The 26940-nt window shown below is 45.7% G+C and overlaps 1 protein-coding gene across 1 annotated transcript in view; it reads left to right on the plus strand.

Annotated features, from left to right (window-relative positions):
* The first annotated feature begins 252 nt into the window (after positions 1–252).
* Positions 253–26940, plus strand: part of exd3 (exonuclease 3'-5' domain containing 3) — a 56949-nt gene continuing 30261 nt past the window's right edge. Inside the window, exons 1-18 of the mRNA XM_048259683.1 lie at positions 253–329; positions 2415–2487; positions 4616–4680; positions 4931–5278; positions 5826–5879; positions 6351–6490; positions 9325–9431; positions 9641–9714; positions 10000–10038; positions 10280–10446; positions 12097–12250; positions 13148–13346; positions 14316–14425; positions 15186–15390; positions 17064–17233; positions 19861–20064; positions 20796–20849; positions 21045–21176. Coding sequence (XP_048115640.1) covers positions 2463–2487; positions 4616–4680; positions 4931–5278; positions 5826–5879; positions 6351–6490; positions 9325–9431; positions 9641–9714; positions 10000–10038; positions 10280–10446; positions 12097–12250; positions 13148–13346; positions 14316–14425; positions 15186–15390; positions 17064–17233; positions 19861–20064; positions 20796–20849; positions 21045–21176 — 2247 coding nt within the window. The 5' untranslated portion in view covers positions 253–329; positions 2415–2462. The remainder of the gene's footprint in view (positions 330–2414; positions 2488–4615; positions 4681–4930; positions 5279–5825; positions 5880–6350; positions 6491–9324; positions 9432–9640; positions 9715–9999; positions 10039–10279; positions 10447–12096; positions 12251–13147; positions 13347–14315; positions 14426–15185; positions 15391–17063; positions 17234–19860; positions 20065–20795; positions 20850–21044; positions 21177–26940) is intronic.

The raw sequence follows: 26940 nt of genomic DNA on the forward strand, positions 1-26940 counted from the left end.
ACTATATTATTGGCACAGTTAGCATTATTGAGTTAATATCTAGAAGACTACATTTAGAAAAAAATAAACATTGAAGGAGTTTAGATGGAAACAAGGACGAAATATTATCAAATGTGGTGAAATGTCACCAAGATGCTTTGTCTCTGGTGTCTAAATTTCAATTTGATGGAAACAGTCCCCCCTTGTGGTCGCATGGAAATCCAAACATAAGTGGGTTGTGTTACTTCATCTATCATACGTAAAGAAACAACAGCTTGATATAAAGTGTTCCGGTTCTGAGTTACGGAAACAAATCTCCTGTAGTTAGCAGTGGTGCCCAAGTTTCACGAGTAAGTCCGTTTCTGATGTTAACGTGAATTGTATTCGCGTGATTTACATGTCATGAAACTATATGATAAACAGAAGATCATTTCTTAGAAGGGAACGCGTATCGTTACACCAAAAGTCAACATGACCATGCTGGCTAGCTCTCCAGTCAAAAAAGCTAAACGTTAACATTAGCCAACACTTGCCAGTGACGACTGTCATGTGTACTCTTGTTTGTTCAAACAGTGAAATACATCATTGAATTATGTTAAATATTAAATTCAAAGGGTAGTCACGCCATTACGTCATATTTGCTTCTGAATATATGGCATGTTATGTGATGAGTGAGTAGCAGTGGCTCTCTTTCGCTTTAACTTGCTAGTAACGTTATTTAGCTAACAGCACGACGTCAGAGAATGTCTAATAAGGGTTATGTGTAGGCTATCATATGCTGTGGACGATTCGAACAGCGTGGTAAAGTTTTCGCAGAATAGTAGCACGACGTTGGTCGTGTGAATTTTAAGCAAGGTGACTATTAACCATAAATGAACTGGCTTCAGCCGTCTACCCATACATCAAAAAACTTTGACAAGATTTGGAAAAAGATTCTTGAAACATTGGAGTCTTTTAACTAACGCCCCCCATTCAAGCTTTACTCAAAAGTAGGCCTACTACAATCTTTCAAGAACCTTGTTTAAGTCTTCTGGTGTAATGCTGCATTGGCTTTAGGCAGGATGGCAGCTTTAGTGTTCTGTCGCTGGATAGAACCAGAGCCATGGCTCTGGATAGAACTACGATCGATGAGGAGACCTTTTCATTCCATTAGGCCTACGAGCTGGATGCTGAAGTTGGTTAATTTCAGTGTTGAAGTGTACATTGCAAGAATAAATATTTACACCCCCGTGGGACAAAATATGCTCTTAATTTACCAGAATGATCAGTTCACTTCCATTCTTAATTTGGTAATTTTTGGGGCGTAATATTAGATGTTTTTGGTTTTGTTTTGTTTTTAACGTTAATCTTGATATAGCCTAAGTTGATTTTGTCATGTGTTGTAAGACCTTGTAATGACACTTTAATGTGAATCCTTTAGCCCAACTAGTGGCGCATTCTACTAAAAATACAAGCTGACTTTTTTCATTTAAATAAATAGATAAATAAGAAGTGTCGAGATTGTAGTGGTGGGAGACTGTTGCATATAGTGGCCAGATGGTGGCGGCAGAGGACTGAGGATTGTACGTGAGGCCCTCTGGCCCGTACTACGCAGCTGAGTGCCAGGAGCCTCCCACCGGGACTGCGGAGAGAAACAGTCCAGACTCCAGACCTAAAAAAAACATCCTCAGCCTCAAAAGCACGTCGCCTAGCCAGCTGGCAGCCAACCTGGTCTGCTGTTCCCACAGGGAGAGAGAGTCTGTGTGTGTGTGTGTGTGTGTGTGTTGGACAGAGACAGACAGAGAGTATGTGTACATGTAGGATCAGGCTCAAGTTGTGTGTGTCTTGACACCTTAAGCACTTTTTCATATATTTTTTTTCTCATCACTTCAATCATCAGGACGAAAGGTAGCACTTATGTTTAATGGACACATACTTCAGTCTGCTTCATACACTTCTTATCTGTTGTGCACTTACTGGTGTTGACAGCAGAAATGGAAGCCCAAACATATCCCCCCCCCTTAAAGAAGCGATTGGAAGTTTGCCAACAAAACATGAGGAAAATGTATTTCATGCAGGGTGAGCATTCCCGGAGTGGAGACCACATGGAATTATTAAATCAGGCCACTGCCAACATAACAACTGCGCTGGATTGCACAGAGTGTTTCAGCCCGTTCGTTGGAGAGGCACAACCCCCGCCCCCCATCTTTGTCTCGACTCAGACGGATAAATGAAAATTACCGGTTTGTGTGTTTAGTAAAACAACAGTCACCCACCATCTCCATCCTCTTTCCTGCCAAGAATTGTATTAACTGAGTTGCATATTTTACCAGCCTTGTCAGCAGCTCCACGACCGACCATGTATCTCCTTACTAGAACCTGAGATCTCAGCCAATCACGCGCTCCATGGCTCAGTGGGTTATGACTGTCTAGTTTGTCTTTTTTTTTTCTCCCAGGGTGCTAGACCATCCATCTTCCCGAGGGGCCCCCTGAACCCCTGCAGCATGAGTCAGACTTCGCAACCTGAGGGTGAGTATCCATGCGGGGCAGAGCCGCCCGTGAGAAGTGGCCGAGCCGAACACGTGCACAAGCAGGCACACACCCAAAGCGTCGCGTGTGCCAGTCATGCCCTCTATAACCTCTTTATCTCTCTAGACTGTTCACACGGCATTGTCTCTTTGCCATCTTTTGACATCTGTAGTGTATTGTTGGCTGAAATAGTATGAAATAGTTTGCATAATGCATCTGAAAGAAGTTCTTATCACATAACCACAATAATTTTATAGGAATGCCTGTTAATCACTCTGTGGGAGAATTTCATATGATGTTGTTGCTGTCAATGTACATTCTTCTGTAATTAAATATCTGCTGTTTTAAAGTCTAAAGTGAACGGCAATAAACACAGTCATTTTAATCCTCTCTACCCTTATGTGAAAATGTGTCATACCTCCGAGCTGCTCAAGACCTATATGTGGGTGGCTGGTATCTAACGGGGATCTGATTGCGGTGTAGAATAGAGCATCAACATTAGAGCATGCAGAGCATGCAGTATAGTGATATATAGTATTGTGGCTTATAGCATCAGCATTAGAGCATGCAGTATAGTGATATATAGTAGTTTGGCTTAGAGCATCAACATTAGAGCATGCAGTATAGTGATATATAGTAGTTTGGCTTAGAGCATCAACATTAGAGCATGCAGTATAGTGATATATGGTAGTGTGGCCTTCTTCGGTCAGGGGTGTGCCTGTACACTCACCTGTCGACGTGTTTTTTTTTTGTTTTTATTCCTGGAACTTTCCAGCGTTTTGGAGGGTGAGGGGGTCTCCGCACATACCCCACATTCCTTTGCCTCACGTTCCAGTTTGCCCCTCAGTACTGCCCTGCTGAGGAGTGTGGGGGAGGGGGGGGGCGGGGTAGTTGGGAGATGTGTGTGTGTGTGTGTGTGTGCACACACACCGCTTGGCTATTGTGTGCAGAGCCAACCACGCTAAAACAGAAGGGAGGGGGGGCACATGGGGGGAGGACGAAGCAAACCAACTGCTCTCTGCAGTACTGAAGAAGGCTGAGAGAGAGAGAGGGAGAGGAGAGAGTTTTTTTAGGTGCTTGAGAGAGAGGTGCAAAGAATGTAAGGAGCCTCAAGGTGTGCCTGAGGGAGGGAGGGAGAGAGCGAGAGAGCAAGAGAGAGAGAGAGAGAGAAAAGCCCTTTGGTGTGCGTTCCCAGGCTGTCCGTCAGGAAGGCTGGATTTTTTAACACCGTGACCACCGTGTTGCCCTTTCCGGGGGAAATCCGAGACAAACACAGAGCGGAGGGGGGAGGGCAACAGGAAAACTAGGCCCTGGGAAGAAGGAGGGGGGGGGCAAGAGGGGTGGGGTGGGAGTAGCGGGTTGCTTGCGGAGAATCGGGCGGTGTAGGCCACACATGGAGACCGAGGCTGTTGCGTTGGGGTGGACTCCGAGAGGGCATATAGCTCCCTTCTGGTTCTCCTTTGTTACCAGGGCTCCCCCAGTCAACCCCCCCTCCTTCTCTGCCTCCTCAAAAATGTCTCATCTCACAGGATTGTGGGGTTTGAAATCGTTCCCAATCACAAAGCCCAACACCTCTCCAACAACAATAGCCACCTCTGCTCTCGCGGTCACGCATATTAAATGTTAATTTTGTAGCCCCCCTCACACACACACACACACACCCCCCCTTCTCTCTCTCTCTCTCTCTCTCTCTCTCTCTCTCTCTCTCTCTCTCTCTCTGTCTTTCTCTCTGTGACGTGGTTCAAATTGTTTGGGCGGTTAGAGCATGTAACAATGTGGAGGGGAGGAAATGGAGAGACAGGGTAATGAGCACCTTTGTGATTTAAAAGAGACTCGTTGAGCTTTGAGTGCATTGTCCACAGGAAAAGAAAAGAAAAGAAATAGAACACGGAATTTGCCAGAAGAATGTGAAAAGCATTGCGATCTTATCTCCCCCCCCCCCGTGTGTGTGTGTGTGTGTGTGAGTTAGAGAAAGAGAGAGAGAGAGAGAGAGGAGAGGGAGGGAGGGAGGAAGAGAGAGAGAAAGGGAGAGAAAAAGACGTAGAGGTGGGTGAGGTGAGTGTTAGTGGGGTGCGGGAGGTCAGAGGTCGTCGTCTGACCCTTGGCGTATCACGTGTGCAATCCCCAGGTGTTGACCCCACTGCCCTCAGAGACCGCCTGTTCGAACTGTGGACCTGCAAGGACCTCGAGGGGGTAAGGCAACGCCACAGTCACACACCGTTCCTATTTCACCTTCCCACATGTGTGTGAGAGTGAGTGCATGTTTGTGTGTATGTGTGTGTGTGAGAGTGAGAGAGTGAATGCGTGTTTGTGTGTGTGTGTGTGTGTGTGTGTGTGTGTGTGTGAGAGAGAAATGACATGTCAGATTTCTAGTTTCTTATATGCAGAAGTGGTCAGTGACTCTAACCCCCCGCCTCCACCCGCACCCCCGTCCCTCTCTTAGCTGCGTCTGGAGGCTGCTAAGGGCTTCTCCGAGCTGGACGAGCCCCTGGTGGGACTCCTGGAGGTGCTGGAGAGTTGCCCCGGCCCCCAGAAGGGCAAATCCTCCACGCTGGGGCAGTTTGTCATGGGGGAGTTCCTGCGCTGGAGGCCCGGGCGTCCGCGGACCTCCCTGGAGGGGCTGGCGGCCGAGCTGGTGCCCAGGCTGCAGAGGCGGGCGCTGGGCCTGGCGTGTGAGGGGCAGGCCGCCTGCCTGGAGCCCCTGCTGGACATCTACCAGCTGGGCAGCCTGGACAGGACGGAGCTGGTGGAGCACGTAGGACGGTTATGGGACCGCTGCGCCTACAGGGAGGTGAGGGAGAGGCGACTGTGTGTGTGTGTGTTTATGTGTGTGTTTGTTTGTATGGGACCGCTGCACATACAGGGAGGTGAGGGAGAGGCGACTGTGTGTGTGTGTGTGTGTGTGTGTGTGTTTATGTGTGTGTTTGTTTGTATGGGACCGATGCGCATACAGGGAGGTGAGGGAGAGGGGTCTGTGTGTGTGTGTGTGTGTGTGTGTGTTTATGTGGAGGTGAGGAAGAGAGTGGAGGTGAGGAAGAGAGTGGAGGTGAGGAAGAGAGTGCTGAGATTTAAGGTGTGTGTGTGTGTGTGTGTGTGTGTGTGTGTGTGTGTGTGTTTTATGTGGGTTTATGTGGCTGCTGCGCCAAATGGAACTTTGGGACATGTTTCTGTGTCTTTGTATGTGTGAACAAATAAAACAAATAAAAAATGGAATTCTGATTGATATGATGATATGATTTGAAATCCTTTATTGTCCTAAAGGGACATTTGTGTTGGACATGCAATGCTGGTTGTGGTGTGTGTGTCTGTATGTGACTGTGTGTGTGTGTGTGTTGCAGGCTGCAGTGCTTGCAATGAAACTGGATCTCCAGGCAGACCTGGAGATGGAGAAGGTGAGACATGTTTGAATTTGGGTTTGTACACAACTACTACGTGTGTGTGTGTGTGTGTTGTTAGGTGGGGTGATAATGATCTCTCTTGGTTTTAGCTGATGTGATTTTGTGTACTTCTGCATCAGAGTGGTGTGTGTGTGTAAGAGGGATGAGTTTGTGTGTTTGTTAGTGACAGACACATGCACACACACAAACTCATCCCTCTTACACACACGTGCGCACATGATTGCACACACATGTGTGTAAGATGTGTTAACATGTGTGGGATTTAAGTTCGTCTTTGTGTGTGTGTTTGTGTGAGTGTGTACATGCTGCATATGTAAGTGTGTGTGTGTGTACAAGCTGCATGTGTGTGTGTGTGTGTCTGTACATGTTGCATATGTAAGTGTGTGTGTGTGTGTGTGTGTGTGTGTGTGTACATGCTGCGTATGTAAGTGTCCGTAACTCTTGCCCGTGGCCCATCCTGCACAGATGTGTGTGCCCCTGGTGCTGCTGGACAAGCTGGCCATGGCCGAGGCCTACGTTAGGGGCAGACCGCACCTGCAGGAGAGGCTGGTCACCATGCTGGACTCCTGGTGCTCCCAGCAGTTCAGCCTGGACCAGCTGCGCAAGTACATACACACAGACACGTGCACACACACACACACACACACACACACACGCACGCACACACAGACACGCACACAGAAACAAACACAGACACGCACACAGACACACGCACACACAGACACACACATAGACACAAACATAGACACAAACAGACAGACACGCACACAGACATGCACGCGCACTCAAACACACATCATTATTGTAGGTCATTTTACACAAGTTGTGCAGGTAGACACACACCTGTACACACCACATCTTCACCCTCAGATCTGTAAATGAAACTGACATTCCTGTAAGACAATGTGGTGGTAACAAGGAATCAAAAAAATAATATTTTTTATCTTTTTTTTAAATTTGTATGAAAACTGGCATGTCCAAAATTATTCATACCCTTTTTAAATAATTAATGGAAACATTTAACACTTTATTTGCCATCAAAGCTCTCAAAAGGGTTCTTATAATACCTACCAAGCCTCTCCATGTCTCGACAATGATTATAGACCGCACCTTTTTAGCAGCAATCTGGGTTTTGAGGCAGGAACGATTATTTGCCATCACTTTGGCCTTGTGCTCACTTTTTGACTGATTAAGGCTGGGCCCCTCTAAAATGTTGACATTGTTCTCCGTTAACCATTTCTTGCATTGTTTGGCTGTATCAATAGCTCCGTCCTGTCCAGTTTGCCAATAATTCTGTTCTTAACTGTATATTGTCATAAGCGCACTCGCCATTCAAATGCGTATATTGTACACTGAATGACACTTGACCCATATTCAGAAACCGACATGTTGACGTGACATTAGATACACACTCGTTGAATATAGGTCATGTCCCATGTGATTTACCTTGAATAAATACAGGAGGAAGAGACAAGAAGCCGCAAGCCTTAGTTTGTGTGTGTGTGTGTGTGTGTGTGTGTGTGTGTGTGTGTGTGTGTGTGTGTGTGTGTGTGTGTGTGTGTGTGTGTGTGTGTGTGTGTGCGTGCGTGCGTGTGTGTTTGCCTATGTGTGTGTGTGCATACATGTGGACTTGCATTGTCAAAATATTCAAGATATAATTACAACCCCAAAACAGTCCCTACCGAGAAAACCAGCCATGCAACTTCCAAGAGCGGCGCTCCGACAAATCTCGTGAGAATCGTGAAACATTACTTTGTCAGTAGATATAGCTCTTTGGAGGTAGTTTTTGCCTGTTGTTAATCCCTTACCTCCACAACAAAAGCATTTGCATTGTGTACAGGGGGATACATTTGTGAGAAGTTTGCTATTTACAATAGCAGAGTAACATATAAATACATCGCGACTCGAGAGGGAGCTATACACTCGCAAAAATACATAAACCTGCATAGTATACCTTTAACATGAAATTGTGAAGTATTTGGGAAGTTCATCATCTACAGGACAAAATATTATTAAAACTTTCAGATAATCTAGAGAAATCTTTGCAAACAAGGGAAAGAGCTGAAAAACAATTTGGATGGCCGTGGTCTTTTGGACCTCAGATGGCTCTGCATCAACATCAGACCTGTTTCCAGACCTGTCATTGTATGGGCTCAGGAAAACCTCTGATAACTATTGTCTATGTCAAAAGTGTATTGAGACATTATACAGAAAATACCACCGTATCTGGGCCTAAAATTGATTGAGGTAACATAAAAAAAGTGGTTAGACCAATCAAAATTTGCCATTCTTTTTGGAAATCATAGACTCACGTGGGCTAAAGAGGAGAGGGCCTATCCAAGTATCCAACCTATCCAACTTGTTTTAGTCCTCAGTTCGAACCCAACATCTATGACAGTGTGTAGGTGCATTAGTGCCTACAGCATGGGCATCTTGCACATTTGGCAAAGCACAATCAATTCTGAATGATACAGGTATACAGGTTTTGAGCAACATACTGCCATCCAGGAAATGTCTTTTCTAGGGAAGACCATGAATATTTCTCCATAGAGGAAGAGCCCAGGTGCTAAAATGACCTGTCTGCAGTCCAGATTTGTCTGAAAACATGACTAAGAATACCCCATACTGTTGAGCAATTAAAATCCTATATTGGGGAGTGATGGGACAGCATTTCATTCTTAAAACCCTAGCAACTTGTCTCCTCAGTTTCTAAATATTTACAGAATTTTGTTAAATCAAGAAGTCAACTTTTTTTGAAACATGTTGCTGACACCAAATTCAAAATTAACATATATTTTCCATGAACTAGTCCACACTTCATTTTCATTTTCAACATTTGATATGTTGTCTCTGTTCTTTTTGCTTCTAAATATGCGTTTACAAGACTTGTATATTATCACATTTTGTTTTTATTTGCGTTTTACTCAACATCCCAACTTCTTCTGATTTGGGGTTGGATGTCAGGGGGGAACACAGTGAATGGGGAATATGAAAGGGTCTTCAAAAGGTCTGTGTGTGTCTGGGTCTTCAAAAGGTGTGTGTGTGTCTGGGTCTTCAAAAGGTGTGTGTCAGTCTGTGGGGCCTAATTTCAGTCGTTTGCAACTGGTGAGCAACTAGCAATGAGCAAATCCGCACTTTAATTAAGCTAAATTCATTTTGACTTGATGAAAATGAAAAGAAGACATGTAGAGGCTAAAACATGGAGTGTGTGGCAAAAACAGTCAATCTGCTGAGGTAAAAAGGTCCTATTTGTGTAATACACAAATGATTGTATGTAATGCATAATTTGAAAAATCTAACAAATATCAACAATGGAATAGCTTATGTAAAAGTATTTTGTGTGTGTATGAGAGATACAGCTTGAACTGTGGTTTATGCTGCCTCACATATAAAAATGTGCGTGCGTGTGTGTGTGTGTGTCTTTCTGTCCACTCCTAAGGCAGTATCCTCGTTTGTGCCTTTCTAAACACCAGACAGACCTGATCCAGCCTAAAATGGTGATAAAACATGTGTTCCGGCTAATGGAGAAATTCAACGTTGATCCAGGTGTGTGTTTGCATGCATGCCTGTGTGTTTACGATTGTGAGCAGCACAACAGGATGATAAACAGTTTTGCTGAAAGTGTGATGTGTGTGTGTGTGTTTTTAGTGCATGTGCAGAACAACTGGGTCACAGAAGAGCTTAACTATGGCTGATAAGCCCATGTGGTTTGTGTGTGTGTGTTTGTGTTTACTTGTGGTGCCTTGATGTTGCAGCCAAGTGCAGTAACTCGGTGCACAAGAGGAAGTTTGACTCTCTCCGCTTCCTCATGTTCATGCACTTCAGAGAGGTGAGCAGCGCTGAAGCCCTCATCCTCCCACCCTCCTCTCCTCCTGCCCCCCCTCACCCTCCTCTCATCTCATCTGCCCCCCACCCTCTCATCTCACATGCCCCCCCTCTACCCCTCTCTTCTCCCTTCCTCTCTCCCCTTCCCCTCCTCTTCTCTCCTCTCTTTAGGGTTCCACTAAAAGAATGTTAAGGTCTTCTTCTCACCCCCCCCCCTCTCACCCTCTCTCTCTTTCTCTCTCTCTCTTTCTCTTCTCTGTCTCCCTTTCTCTCTGTCTCTCACTCTCAGGGTAAGATGTCTGAAGAGAACTGGAGTGATCATGTCCAGGTATAGCCGCAGTTAATAAATCCATCACGTTTGTGTGTGTGTGTGTGTGTGTGTGTCTATCTATGTCTGTATCTGAGTTTATGTGTGCAATGCGTTGTGTTTGCATATGATATCTTGTCTAATCCTGGTCTGTGCATTTGGATAAATATGAGTGTGTTTATATGTATGTGTGTGCTGTGCACTTTCCTATTTTTGGTCTGTGTACATATGGATTAATATATAGATGTGTGTGTGTGTGTAGGCCATAGTGGAGGGTAGTGTGGAGTTGAAGGTCCACTTGGTGGAGTTGCTGGTCAGACACGGCACCTCGCAGCAGGCGGCAGAGTGGGCTGGCTACTACAGCCTCCCCAAGAACAGGCTACCATTTGGGGTATGGGACACCCTCCAGACCCTGCCTCCCTCACAGACGTGAGTACACACACACACACACACACACACACACACACACACACACACACACACGGAAGGAATATTGTACTTCATAATGCTTAACTTTACAATTTGCTTTGAGTTAGAACAGCTAACAGCTAAATATCATTGTGATATCGAATCGGGAGGTCCCTGAAAACACACCCACACTCACACCCACATCCACACTCACACTCACACCACACCCATACAACCCACACCCACACCACACCACATACATACACACACACACACACACACACACACACACACACACACACACACACACACACATTTGTTTAGACACACATAAAATGTCTCCCAGGCACAATCTGCTGTGTTCATATTATCTGTCCTTGTCTTATTCAGTGCACACACACACACACACACACACGCTGGCAAACGCACGCACGCACGCTCACATGCAAACACACACACACATACATACACACACACACGCACGCAAACACACACACGCACGCACGCACACACGCGCACACACACACACACACACACACACACACACACACACACACACACACACACACACACAGTCTCAAACTTGCACAGTTTCACAACAGTCACATCTCATTCTTAGACAGACATGTTCACACACACAGTCTCAGACTTGCACAGTTTCACAAAAATCACAAGTCATTTTCAGACAGACACACACACACACACACACACACACACACGTACGTACACACACATGATCACTCCAGTTTTCTTCAGACGCATGCATATAGTCTCACACTTCACAGCAGTTTCACAACAGTCCCAGGCAGGCGTGCACACACACTTTTTCTCACGGTTTCAATCCCAGGCACACCCTTATACATGTATACAGTGTACAGACACAAGACTCCCCCAGAGGCTAAGCTTTCACACTGTGTGCACACCCACACCCACACCCACACACACACACATACCCACACACACACTCACATACTCTCTCTCTCTTCTGTTTTTTACACATACTTGATCACATGCACCCACATATATGTTCTCACATTATCATTGTAATATCACATTTTAGATTTTAGAAATATCAAGTATCAAATCAAAGGTAAACACACAGACACACACACACACACACACACACACACACACACACACACACCCACATACTCTCTCTCTCTTCTGTTTTTTTACATACTTGATCACATGCACCCACATATATGTTCTCACATTATCATTGTAATATCACATTTTAGATTTTAGAAATATCAAAAATCAAAACAAAGGTAAACACACACACACACACACACACACACACACACACACACACACACACACACACACACACACACACACACACACAGAGAGAGACACTCTGGCCAGTGTGTCCTGTTCCCTTAGTGGTGTTCATCCCGTGTGACGTCCCCCTCACACACACACATACACACACTAATTAGTGTGTCCTGTTCCCTCAGTGGTGTTCATCCCGTGTGACGTCCCCCTCACACACATACACATACACCCACACACACACACACACACACACACACACACACACACACACACACATACACACACTAATTAGTGTGTTCTGTTTCCCCAGTGGTGTTCATCCCGTGTGACGTCCCCCTCACACACACACACACACACACATATACACACACTATTTATTGTGTTCTGTTTCCCCAGTGGTCTTCCACCCGTGTGCTGTCCCTCTCTGGACTCATGGGAGCCTTCGCCACACCACCGCCAGTGCTACTACCAGCTGCCTGTTGCCAGGGGCAACGTGCACTTCCTGTCCACACTGGAGCAGTTAGAGTCCTGCCAACAAGCTGTCATGCAGGTGCCTATTTGTGTGTGTGTGTGTGTGTGTGTGTGTCTGTAAGTGTGGCCATTCCATGGAAGGTGTATGGAAGCATAAAAATGCAAGAATGGGACATTTTGGAGTGCATTGACTGTTTTGTGTGTGTGTGTGTGTGTGTGTGTCAGGGTTCCCATGGGTCATGGAATTTCTGGAATATCATGGAATATCATGGTGTATATCTGGTTATTAGCTTTACTGCTTGCTTGAGTACTGTAGTTGTGGTTAGCCCAACTTTGTTCATTCAATACCCATTTTTTCATCTCTCGCTCTAAAAAAAGTAAAAAATTCTTGAACGCTACACGACTGTTCTGAAATCTTGTATCCTTCATTATAAAGTAGGTCATGGTTTTTTCTGTCAGGTAAAAGTCATGGAATTTTACATTTCACTTAGAGTGGGAACCCTGGTGTGTGTGTGTGTGTGTGTGTGTGTGTGTGTGTGTGTGTACATATGAATATGTGTAAATTATTTTTTTTTCTGTTTAAGAAAGAGATTGTGTGTGTGTGTGTGTACATATGAATATGTGTAAAAAAAAAATTTTCTGTTTAAGAAAGAGATTGTGTGTGTATTTGTGAAAGAGAGGGTGTGTATGTGAATGTGTGAGAGAGTGATTGAGAGATATAGAGAGAGTGAGAGAAAGTGTGTTTGTGTGTGTGTGTGAGAGAGAAAGAGAACATGTCTGTGTTTGTGAAAGAGAGAATATCTAAGTGAGCGTGTGAGAGAGTGAGAGAGAGAAAGAGAATGTGTGTGTATGTTTGTGAAAGAGAAATTGTGTATGTGATTATGAGAGAGAGTGCGTGAGAAAGACTGTGTGTGTGTGTGTGTGTGTGTGTGTGTGTGTGTGTATGTATCCACCTCCCTCTCTCTGTGGTGCCCAGGCTGGCGTGGTGGTGGGTGTTGACATGGAGTGGCGGGCCGGCTTTGGCACCGTGAGCCAGCAGCGGGTGGCGCTGATCCAACTGGCCGTGCCCGGGGCCGTGTTCCTGCTGGACCTCTGCGCGTCGGCCTTCAGCCAGGACCCGCAGACCCTCCACTTTGTCCGAGAATTCCTTGCCCACAAGAACGTTCTCAAACTCGGTGAGCAACCCATGGTGTTCCTGTCAGTTAACTGCTCCAAGAACTGGTAGAGCACCAGCCTAACAACAACATCTTGATCAAGGCAACATCAGTGCAACATCAGTACCACATCAAGCACATAGGAAGCACAAATACTCAGGTTTATTTGGTATTACTGTTTGCTTTTTAGAAAAAATCACATTTCACATTTCACGCGTCATGGAATACATAGGAACCACACATACTCAGGGTTCTCACGGCTCATGGAATACATAGGAACCACACATACTCAGGGTTCTCACGGGTCATGGAATTTGGAAAGTCTATTCCAGACATGGGAAGTCAGGGAATGTTATCAATTTTGGGGCAGTCATGGAATATCAGGGAATTTTGTTGTATCAGTTTAAACTTGCCAAAAACAATACATTACTGGTATTTCAAACATTTCCATGCAGAATTGGAGTATATCTGGTTATTAGCTTTAATGCTTGGTTAAGTAGCCCAAATTTATTTATTCAGGGTTCTTAGCCTTTTACAATTATATCAGATTAGTAAACAGAATGTGCCTTTGGAACATTGGATGAGTGGTTGCTGATAATGGGCAATGTAGATATTGCATTAAAGATCAGCCATTTCTTTCTAAAAAATAATGCAACTGATCTCAGGTGGAATTCTGTCTATAATGGAGTGGAAATGAGTGACCCCAAACTTTTGACCGGTAGTGCACATACTATTCTGCCAGTTCCTTTGGATATATGGGCGTCTGTGAAATGAAAAAATGTCAATATACAGTACTCTTGAAAAGTCTTCAGCCACTGTTATATTTGTTGTTTTAACAATGTTGTAATGACTATACCTATGTGTGTGTATGCGTGCATGGGTGTGTGCGTGCGTGCGCGCGTGTGTGTGTGTGTGTGTGTGTGTGCGTGTGTGTGTGTGTGTGCGTGCGTGCGTGCATGCGTGCGTGTGTGTGTGCGTGCGTGTATGCAGGTTATGGGATGTCAGGAGATCTGAGGAGTCTGGTGGCCACCTGGCCTGAGTTCTCAGAGGAGCCGCTGAAGGTGGAGGGAATGTTAGATCTGCTCCACGTACATCAGAAGGTAACACACACACACACACACACACACACACACACACACACACACACACACACACACACACAACAGAGGCATACATACACGTTCATACAAGAATACAGTACATGCATGTAGACACACCCAGTCTCTGTATTTTAAGTCAAGTCAAGTTTATTTATGTAGGGCATTTCATACACAGAGGTCATTCAATGTGATTTTTTCTAAAAAGCAAACAGTAATACCAAATAAAAGCATAGAAGGGCAATAGTCAAAGAATAGTTAATAGTTAAATAATAGTTAAGTAAAGATCAAGACACAAGGTAGAATAATTAAAAGACAGATTCAGAATTTGTAACTCAGTGCAGTTAGCAGAAGGCAGTTGAGAACAGTTTGGTCTAGATTTAAAACTGGCTACAGTTGGGGCTTTTTTGATGTCATCTGAAAGTTGGTTCCAGGGCTGAATCACATAGCAGCTAAAAGCTGCTTAACCATGTTTAGTTCTAACAGCAGGTTTTACTTCTGAGACCTGAGAGGTGGGAGAGCTGGTGAAGCATGTCTTATAGGTATAGGTCCTGCTCCGTTTACTGATTTATAAACAAGCAGTAGTGTGACTTACTGGAAGCCAGCGCAGGGACTTGGAATTGGAGTAATGTGGTCAGTTATTTTAGTTTTCATGAAAACCATAGCTGCTGCATTTTGTATCACCTGAAGCTATTTGATAGTCTTAAAGTCCGCTGACCTCTCTACTTTATTTGTGTGTGTGTGTGTGTCTGCTCACATCCAGATCCAGATGAGCCGGCGTGGGTGTGAGGGGGGACCACGGAGCGTGGAGGTGGGTGACGGGGATGGTCACGGTCGGGGTAGGGCTTCCTCGGAGAAAGGCCTCAGTCTGTTGGTGCAGCAGGTGCTTGGCCGTCCGCTAGACAAGCAGGAGCAGCTCTCCAACTGGGAGCGCCGGCCTCTGCGGCTGGGACAGCTGCGCTACGCAGGTGTGGACAGCACCACTCACGCCACACTGACATCACGCTACACGCTAGAACATCCTTATGCCAAGCTAGGACAGGCTAGGTCACATTGCGCTACACATTAGGACATGCTAATGCCAAGCTAGGACAGGCTAGGTCAGATCACGCTACACGCTAGAACATCCTGATACCACTCTGGGACAGGCTAGGTCACAATGCGCTACACAGCCAGACAGACTCGACACGCCATGCCATAATGCTTTGGAAAATGCTTATGCTACTATGACAGGCTAGGTCACATCAAGCTACACACTAGACATGCTTATGCTAAGCTGTGGACAGGCTAGGTCACATCACGCTACACGCTTAGACATGCTTATGCCAAGCTAGGACAGGCTAGGTCACATCACGCCACATTAGGACATACAGTACTTATGCCAAGCTAGGGACAGGCTAGGTCACATCACACACCAGGCTGCTTATGTCAAGCTAGGGACAGGCTAGGTCACATCACGCCACACGCCAGAACATCCTGATACCACTCTGGGACAGGCTAGGTCACATCACACTAGGCCATGCTTATGTCAAGCTAGACAGGCTAGGTCAGATCACGCCACACGCCAGAACATCCTGATACCCACTCTGGGACAGGCTAGGGTCACAACAGCGCCACACACCAGCGCACACTAGGACAGGCTAGGTCACATCACGCTAGAACATGCTTATGCAAAGCTAGGACAGACTCGATTACGTCATGCTATACGCTTGGAAATGCTTATGCTAAGCTATGACAGGCTAGGTCACATCGCGCTACACACTAGGACATGCTTATGCTAAGCTAGGACAGGCTAGGTCACATCACGCTACACGCTAGGACATGCTTATGCCAAGCTAGGACAGGCTAGGTCACATCACGCTACATGCTAGGACATACAGTACTTATGCCAAGCTAGGACAGGCTAGGTCACATCACACTAGGCCATGCTTATGTCAAGCTAGGACAGGCTAGGTCACATCACGCTACACGCTAGGACATGCTTATGTCATGTTAGGACATGATACCGCATTTCATACTACACACATGCTTATGCCAAGCTAGGACAGGCTAGGTCACATCATGCTACAGATTAGGACATGATTATGCTAAGTAACAACATTTATCACATCATGCTTTATCACGTCACAATATATCATATCTCACTGTGTTTTGTCATGATGCACATTATCACGCTGCTTTTTATGTTATTACATTATATCAGTGCTATTGCTGCACTATAGGAAGAGGAAATAGATTGTTATATTTGACATGTGGAATTATACGTTAAAATATTTGCCATTATTGTTTATTTTTTATTCTGTAGCTGGTTGTTACTGAGTTCTTGAGCTTGTTAGCGTGAGATGAGTACAATGAGAGAGCCTGCATAATGTGACTTCCTTATGGTGTGTCACGCTGACAATGACCTTGTTTTATCATATCATGATCTGTTATTATCAAGGACTTTAGTTTACATTTTGTAGCGATTTCATTTTTTGCTTTTCCCAGGGAAGGGAGTTGTATGACTTGGGGTTAAAATTTCCCTTGGGATAAGTATCTATCCACCTTTATCTAAAACTCCATCTTCCACTCTCTTTTCCCTCCCTCTCTCTTTTTTCTTCGTATTGCTCTCTATCCCCTCTTTCTCCACCCCTCCGTCCAGCGGCTGACGCGTACTGTCTGCTGGACGTGCACTCGGTTCTAAAGGAGAACCATGTGCGTTTCGGCCTCCCGACGGATCTGCTCTCCCTAGTACCCGGCCCTTCTGCTGCAGGCAAGAAGAAAGAGGAGAGAACGCCCCGGGACAAGAGCCGAAAGGGACGCAAAAAGACTGTGAGTGACCGCTGATCCTCACACATCATCACACACACGAGGATACCTTGAATAGAAGAGACTTTTCCAAGAAGAGGAAGAATAGAGGAAAGGTTATCAAACCAGATCAACTGTTCAGACATTAGATCAGATCTAACCAGATCAACTGTTAAGATATGTTTTTATTCTTTTTTACTTTTTAATGGCAACAAAATGTCAATGTAAAAGACATCATTACTACATTACAGAAAAGTCCCTCCAAAAATAAGTAAAAAATAAAAAAGTTTGAGAGAATGTGACGTTTGTATTTCAGACAAAAATATCTGCCAAGGCAGCAAGAAAATGCCACTTGTTAAGTAAGAGGAAATATCCAAATATCCATGGGATCAGAGAACTTAAAAAAACATCTTGATTTAAGTCAAGTATTGCTTATTTTAAGTATTCATGTTAAGATATTTAAGTTAATAATTACATTTCCGCTCTTATTTTGGAACAGTGATGTGTAGAAACAGACTAAGCTGGCTAAGTCAGCAAGAGGATGAGAAGACTAAGGGGCAGGAGTAAGGCATCAGAATCAGTCAATAATGCTATGATCAAGACTTACATGAATAAATACTGTATTGTTTTTAGTATCTAAACCTGATCAAATATACCTCAAAAGGGTTATTGCTAACCGTCTTATCTCATTGAAATAAATCAATGTAGAGTCAGGCATAAAATTCACATTAGTAAAACATATCAACACCCTGTGCTTCTTTAAGTAGTAAGAGAAAAATGGCAGTACTGATGAGCAGATGGTCAGTGCTGCATTTGGTACTGTGTGTGTGTGTGTGTATGGTGATGAGTAGTATCACCAGTAGTAATGGACAGGGGGTGTGTGTTGCTGCTGGAGAAGGTGTGTGTGTGTGTGTGTGTGTGTGTGTGTGTGTGTGTGTGTGCGTGTGTGCGTGTCCAAAAAACAAAACAAGAAAGCTCCTGGCATAGCCAAAGAGCATGGCACATTCTACAGAGAGGCTTGCCGGGTCACACCACAGCTCCACACCCTAGACCCTCCTCACCCTGTACTGTGTGTGTGTGTGTGTGTGTGTGTGTGTGTGTGTGTGTGTGTGTGTGTGTGTGTGTGTGTGTGTGAAGGGTCACACTGCAGCTTCACACCCTGGACCCTCTGCTGGCTGTCCCTCAGCATCAGCACCCTCTGTTCTGGACTGCAAAGATCCCAGGTGGTCAACACAACCACACACCTGCAGGGGACAATAAAGATACTACAATGTCCCCAGTTGTGTTCCCAGGTGGTCTACACAACCACAGACTTGCAGGGGAGAGAACAATAGTATATAAATAATAATAAATAAATACACTAAAATGATAAATAAAAATAATAAATAAAGACACTAAAATGATCCCAGGTGTCTCTACATAACCACAAACCTGCTAGGGAAAATTCAACATTGTGCAAAGAAATACAAATAAATTAAAAATAAATAATGCCAGCACTCATACTTACTGGGGTTAAGAGGAGAATGTCTGCACTGCAGTGACTGAAACAAACACAGACATTAGATCTTAAAGGTACTCTAAGCGATGTCATGCGTTTTTTAAGCTAAAATTGTTTTTGTCACTTACAGCAAACATCACCTCTACATCCGCTAGCTGCCTGTGTCCTGAATACACTGTAAACAAACGTGATCTCTGGACAACCCAGGCTCCAAAAACAGCCACAAAACAAACTGTTTTATGGGCAAACCTTGCCCATGAAAACAAAACAAACTGTTTCAGCAAATCACCGACGAGATGCTCGTTTAGGAGAGTTTCATTGGCACGGGAGGGAGGGGGAGGAAGTAGCGAGCTAGCTTTCTGTTTTGTTTGAACGTCAACAGAATTGATGGTACCCAGCATCACTTAGAGCGCCTTTAATGTACAACACAGTATATAATAAGAAACAATGTATTATTATTAAATTATTAAAATGTTCTTAGATACACATTGTTTCTATTGACAGTTATAACCAAGTTGCCAATGTTAGCAAGCTAAATTAAATAACCTTCATGTCATATACAAAGTTTGCCTTTAGTTATTGCAAAACCTAAAGGATAAATGGGCTACAAAACTTTGCTTAACATGTTTCATACTTTACCTCTGAGAAAAACCATTAGAAGTAAAAATACTTTTTTTATAAATGATGAAGCTTGTTACAGTACAGTGAGATTAGGATATAGACAGGAAGGTTCGATGGTTAGTTTACAGGAACACAAAGCACAAAGCTGATATGATCTTGGTTACAGGTCTCTGTGTGTGTGAGTGTGTGTGTGTGTGTGTTTGTGTGTTTGTGTCTATGTGTGGGTGTTTATGTGTGTCTGTGTGTGTGTGTGTGTGTGTGTGTGTGTGTGTGTGTGTGTTTGCATGTTTGTGTCTATGTGTGGGTGTTTACGTGTGTGCGTGCGTGCGCATGTGTTTGTGTTTGTGTGTGTGTGTGTGTGTGTGTGTGTGTGTGTGCGTCTGTGTGTGTTGGTGGTTACCTGTCTGTGTGTGTGTGTGTGTGTGTGTGTGTGGGGTGGTTACGTGTATGTGTGTGTGTCTGTGTCTGTGTCTGGGTGGTTACATGTCTGTGTGTCTGTGTGTGCCTGTGTGTGTGTGTGTGGTGGAGGCAGAAAGACTCTGAACAGGCCTCTGTTGCGGAGCCGCTGTCCCAGCCCCGGGGGCCAAGTCCTGGGGAAGGGGGGCCCGTGGTGGCCCCCCAGAACCTGCGGGTGGTGTGTGACAACATGCTGCAGGGCCTCGGACGCTACCTCCGCTGCCTGGGGGTCAACACCGTCATCCTGGAGAATGTGGATGACCACAAAGTAGCAGCCAAGGTGAATTAAAATGCACACACACACACATGCATGCACACACACACACACACACCACACCATACCAGAAAGTGGACTGCAAAGTCACCGGAAGATGATTTGAACACACACACACACATTTGTTTGGTGTCATGATGATTCACTGGAACCCTTTTACAAGCATCTGAGCTTAACAACCACTGAAAACTCAGTTAAAATTCAGTTAAATAAAAAAGAAAAGAAAACTCTATTTATCCCAGGGTCAATTGGAACGAAAAACAAAAAGCAGCATGACATACAAACATGACACAACAAACTCAGCATGACATACAAACATGACACAACAAAATAGGTTTTTATCTTTTTCACTGGTGCCAAGTTGGTCTACATGTCTGAGGGTAGGCGGAGAGAGAAGGGTGTGTGTCCTCGTTGTAATGTGTGTGTGTGTGTGTGTGTGTATGTGTATCCTCACTGTAAAGTGTGTGTGTGTGTGTGCGCGTGTGCGTGTGCGTGTGCGTGTGTGTGTGTGTGTGTGTGTGTATCCTCACTGTAAAGTGAGTGTGTGTGTGTGTCCTTGTCCTTGCTGTAAAGTTTGTGTATCTGTGTGTGTGTGTGTATCCTTGCTGTAATTAGTGGTCAGAGTGCGGGCAGGGTGTGCTTGTGTTCTCATGCCGGACCTCACGGCTCAGTGACCATTGACCTTTGACCTGTGACTGTCTCAGAAGTCCACTTCCTCTTCCTGTTCCCCTCTCTAGCTGGCCCGCGCTGAAGACAGGGTCATCCTCACGTCCGGCCAGCCGTACCAAACCGTAAGTGACTCAATGTGTGTGTGTGTGTGTATATGTGAGAAACAAAGAGAGAGTGAACTATATGAGGTGAGAACAGATGTGTCAGCTAACACTTTTGTTCTTGTATGTGTTTTTTTTTGTGTGTTATGTCTTGCCAGGTGTGTGTGTATGCATGTGTATTCATGTGTGTGTGTGTGTGTGTGTGTGTGTCCACAGCTGAAGTCTCAGGTGGCAGAGGGCCGCTGTTTTGCGCTGGACTGCTCGGAGAAGGCGCGGGACCAGGCGGTGCAGGTCCTCAGACACTTCCACGTGCGACTCACCCCGCAGGACATATTCAGCCGATGCCAGGTGTGTGTGTGTGCGTGTGTGTGTGTGTGCGTGTGTGTGCGTGTGTGTGTGCGTGTGTGTGTGTGTGCTTGCATGGGTGTGTGGGTGTGCGTGCTTGCGTGCGTGTGTGCGTGCACAGTTCTGATTGTACGGGTGGTTTTGCCCATGTGAGTGTGTACATACAGTATTTGTTTGTGTGAACCTCCATGTGTGTGTGTGTGTGTGTGTGTGTGTGTGTGTGTGCGTGTGTGTGTGTGTGTGCTTGCTTGTGTGTGTGTGTGTGCGTGCTTGCGTGCGTGCACAGTTCTGATTGTACGGGTGGTTTTGCCCATGTGAGTGTGTACATACAGTATTTGTTTGTGTGAACCTCCGTGTGTGTGTGTGTGTGTGTGTGTGTGTGCGTGTGTGTGTGTGTGTGTGCTTGTGTGTGTGTGTGTGTGCGTGCTTGCGTGCGTGCACAGTTCTGATTGTACGGGTGGTTTTGCCCATGTGAGTGTGTACATACAGTATTTGTTTGTGTGAACCTCCATGTGTGTATGTGTGTGTGTGAGAGGGTAAATGTTTGTGTGTGTGTGTCCACTATCCACTGTCACTGCTATCACACCACCCCGAAGCCCACTTCCTCCGCCCTGGTTCCTTGACCACCCCGCCCGCCCATTCATCCATCCCCGCAGTCCCGGAACCACGCCACCGTTTCTCAGAAAGCGCATCGCGTAGCGTGAGAGTGCGGGCAGCGCGTTCCAGGGGGCCAGGGGATGGATGGTCCGGCAGCCCCAGGAGGCCTTTTCCATCACTGGGAGGAAGGCGAGGGTGGAGGAAGGACCATCGGTGGCGGTGGTGGCGTTCGGGGGGAAGGAAGTGGCCGGGGAGATAGAGGCGGTGCGGTGGAACGGCACTTCCTGTGAATCATGAGGGCTCGGAGGGCTCGGGGGGTGGCATCCACGGGAACAATGGGATCCCACTACCCCTGGGCCAAGAACAAGAGTGGGAAGACACACAGGAAACGCACAGGCAGATAGCCACTCGGAGATGACAGAGACACACACACACAGATAAGAGATGAGGGAGATGAGAGAGAGAGAGAGAGAGAGAGAGAGAGAGAAAGAAAGGGAAAGAGGGAGAGAGAGAGGCCTCTTTCCCATAGAATGTCCATTAACCTGTTGGGTGTACACAAAGCTGTATTTAATAATGATATGACATTCTCATTTAGTCGTCAATCACAGCAATCGTTGTGCTGTGTGTATTTATACCCGTATGAAATAGCATGTTGTTACCGTAGAGACGGTATAAACAAATAAGATTATTACGGACTTGTGAATAATTTCTAGCAGTCATGGTGTTGTGCCAGGTAACCTAGCTATCTTGAACCAAGGTAAACATACTTATTTGGGGGCCAAGCAGCAAAGATAGCAACAAATAAACAACTTGCAGTGTGAATAGAGAGAGAGAGAGGAGAGAGAAAGAGAGAGAGAGAGAGAGAACAATAGGAAGATTGTAAGAAGAGGTGTTGGTGAGATGAGAGCGGGTGGAGGTTAGTCAGAGAGAGAGATAAAGAGAACTGCACAGAGGCTCTGTGATGGAGGACACAGATAAGTAGTGTTGAGGCGTTATGCAGGGGAACACAAGAGTGACACATGGCTAGAGAAGGACAAGCTGAAGATGAGTGATGGGACTGTGTGTCTGTCTGTGTGTGTGTGTGTGTGTGTGTGTGTGTGTGTGTGTGTGTGTGTGTGTGTGTGTGTGTAAGGAGAGTGCAAAGGGGAAGTGGCGGATAAGAGTCTGAGAGGAACAAGAAAGGGAGGTGGGGTAGAACAGAGAGAGAGATGATGAGGTAGAGATTGAGATCAAAGCAACATGACTCTGTGTGTGTGTGTTTGTGTTTCTTAATGTGCGTATGACCATGTACATACTCGTATAAACATGGAAGTGTATGTGTGTGTACGTGTATGTACTTGTGGACATATGTTTGACGTACACCTGTCAAATAACACACCTCACTGGGGCCAGCCTGGCTAGACGGCCCTCATCTCACACACACACACACACACACACACACACACACCAACCCATTCCTCCTTCTGAAATAGTTCAATGTACTATTATTTAGTTATGAAAAGGTTATGAGTTATAAGTGCAAGGCAGTTCTCACGTGGAGAATTCAGGCCATCTGATTGCCTAGATTGGTGTGAGTGGGAGTAACGAGACTCCTCAACTGCACACACCTACGCCACATATACCGCCGAGTTAAATGCAGACGTGACCTTACAGCGCACGGGGCAGAAGGCAGAGATCGCAACAACAACCAACAAACAAACAAACAAGGTCAGAGATCGCTTCCCCTGAGCCGGGCTCGGCTGTTCATCGATAGAGCAACCCTGTCACACTACAGCAAAGAGACGATTATGAAGCACCCACACAAACAAACAGACAAGTAAATAAATCAATAAATTCAACATAGTGAAATGATTTGACCTGCACTTCACTTTAAAAGTAGGTCTTTGGTGTGAGATGTTTTACAGGTTAACTGCAGGGTGCGATATGGATGTTACGCTTTCTGGAGGAGAGAATAGGGGGAATCTGGAAGGAGAGAGAGAGAAAAGAATGAGAGAGAGAGAGAGAAAAGAATGAGAGAGAGAGAGAGAGAGGGAGAAAGTGAGAAATAGTTGAAGAGATAAACTTCACCTTTCCATATGTCCATCTCACTCAGCAGGCTGCATGTCTGGGATCCTAGATGACCCGACCCATCTTGATTTCTAGCTTGTCTGCATACCTCACACCTCACCCTTCCCATACACACACACACACACACACACACACACACACACACACACACACACACAGAAACAGAAACACACACTCACATAGTCTGTCATGGGGAGCCAAGGCTGCCAAGGAAGGTGAGAGGGCGAGAGCCTGCAGGCTGAGCTCGGGTGTCTGTGGGAAAAACACCCCACACCCCACCCTACACACACACACACACACACACACACACACACACATTCCCTCAACTACGCATTCACACACACACACACACACACATATCTCTCAATCACACACACACACACATACACACACATACACACACATATCTCTCAATCACACTCACAAACATATTTCTCAACTACACATTTACACATTCACACACACACACACACACACACACACACACACACACACACACACACACATCATCCCCTCAACTACGCACACACATACACACATATCCCTCAACTACACACACACACACACACACACACACATCCCTTAACTACACACACATACACACACACACACACACACACACACACACACACACATATCCATCAACCACACACAAACACACACACACACACACACATCCCTCAACTACGCACACACACATACACACATATCCCTCAACTACACACACACACACACACACACACACACACACACACACATCCCCTTAACTACACATACACACACACACACACACACACACACATATCCCTCAACAACACACACAAACACACTCTTATGCACATACACAGACACACATTCACTATCTTTCTCCCTCTCACACACAGACACACACATCCATCAACCACACACACACACACACACACAGACCACCCTCCAGTCCAGTCGTCTTCAGGGGCCCTTATGAGGTGGGTGGTGGTGGTGGCTCTAAATGTGTCAGCTCCTGACCACCTACTACTCCTGGGAGGGTGGCCCTCCGACTCCGTCTTAAACCTGTCCCTCAGGCTTGTCCGGTGTCTCTCTCTCTCTCTCTCTTTCTCTCTCTCTCTCCTACCTTCTGTCACTCTCTTCACACCATTTGTCACCTTTTCCTTTTCTGTTTCTGCTTCCCCCCCCATATAATGTGGTTTCACACACACCCGATCTCCATTTCCCCATCTCTCTCTCTCTCTCTCTCTCTCACACTCTCTCTTCCTCTTTCCATCTCACTATCTCTGTCTTTCTCTCTCTCTCTCCTCTCTATGTCTGTTGCTTTTTCTCACACGGACTCTGTTTCACTCTGCTGGAGTTTGACATCACTTTATCAGTTATCGTATAAATATCATGTGAGGCGAGCGGTGTGACCTTTTCACAACCTACGTACAACCAGATGACAACGTTCTGATTTTGATATCAAGATCGTTCCCCTGTATGAATCAACAAGATAAATCATGTTACTCAAGCAATACACATCATATTCACCATGCCGCAACATGATTAATTCCCACCCTAATCATTTCAACTTCATCCTCATTTCACAACACGAGACAACACAATCTCTTCACAGGCAGAGCCACTGAATCTCAACACAACACGTTTTTTCACGTAACCCCAGAGTGTAAGCGCAGTCACAACACACCCATTCACACTGTAACCATGCAATCTCGTAGCACTATACACTGCGTGACAGCCCGTCAGGTTCCGACTGGTAGGAGCCACTGCGGACACTTGTGATGGAATGTAAGAGAGACTATTGACGAGCAGTCGAGAGAGACTGAGTGAAAGAGAGACAGAGGGAGAGAGACTATGGGGGGGGGGGGCGGTCAGGGTGAGGTGGGGGTGGGGCGTGTTGAGGTACACTCTGAGTCTGGTATGTGGAAAAGCCCACCCAGGCGAAGTTAACCCTTTTGTTATCTGATTGTAAAGTCCTTTGATTAACAGTGGATGGGTGCCCTCCCCCCAACCCCCCCGGCTCCTGCAGGCATCCCTGAACACCCTCTTAGCCCACTGTGTGGCCCCAGCCATACCCCTGACCAATCATTAACCCCTGTGCTACACACACACACACACACACACACACACACACAGACACAGACACAGTTAAATCCATGGTTTATCTCTCTTGGTCTTTACTCAACTCTCCCATTCTCACAAACATGCATGCATGCAGTTCACCTACACACACACACAGACACACACACAGACACACAGACACACACACACACACACACACACACACACACACACACACACACACAGATCATTACAGTTCTGTAAACAGAAGGTAAACATCACTATCCATCTTAATATGCATACCAGAAAAAATCCTTGCTTTTCGCTCCCATGCCAATGATGACACGGCGGCAGACATATTTTAGGCCAGGGTCCTTCCGCTCACAGACGCTAGCGGCATGAGTGACCAGCCTCGCATTCCTGGGAGTTTATCTAGCAGCGATATGACCGAGGGTAGGATTGTCAGGGTGATGGATCCCTACACACACTTCCGTGAGCTCACTGGAATGTGGTTCCCAGGCTCGCAACAAGCCCTGCCGTTTGAAGAGCGGCGATAAAGGACCAGGGTCACTGCACGTGTGTGTGTGGCCATCGTGAACTTGTAGGAATGTGTGTGTTGCAGGATGACTCAAGACATTGTCATAAGCCAGACAGTAGAGATGTTGTGGAGATAAAATATGTTGGAAGGGAGTGTCTGAGGGACATCAAACAGAGAGAGAGAGAGAAAGAGCAATGGAGGAGAGGGAGAACTACAGACATGAACATAATTCAAATCAATAGTTTTTATTCTGCCCTTCTTTTTTTCTCTCTCTCTCTCTCTCTCTCTCTCTCTCTCTCTCTCTCTCTCTATCTCATTCTGTTCTGTTGCTGATATTTGTTTGTCTAATTCACTGTTTCTGTTTGTCTTCCGCCCTTTATATATATAACATATATATCCTCGCCCTTTTTTCTATATATATAACCCTCCCTCTCTCCGTCCTTTCTCTCTCTCTCTTTCCCTCCCTCTCTCCGTCCTTTCTCTCTCTCTTTCCCTCCCCTCTCTCCTTTCTCTCTC

Source organism: Alosa alosa, chromosome 12 (assembly GCF_017589495.1).
Source record: "Alosa alosa isolate M-15738 ecotype Scorff River chromosome 12, AALO_Geno_1.1, whole genome shotgun sequence".
Classification (NCBI taxonomy): Eukaryota; Metazoa; Chordata; class Actinopteri; order Clupeiformes; family Clupeidae; genus Alosa; species Alosa alosa.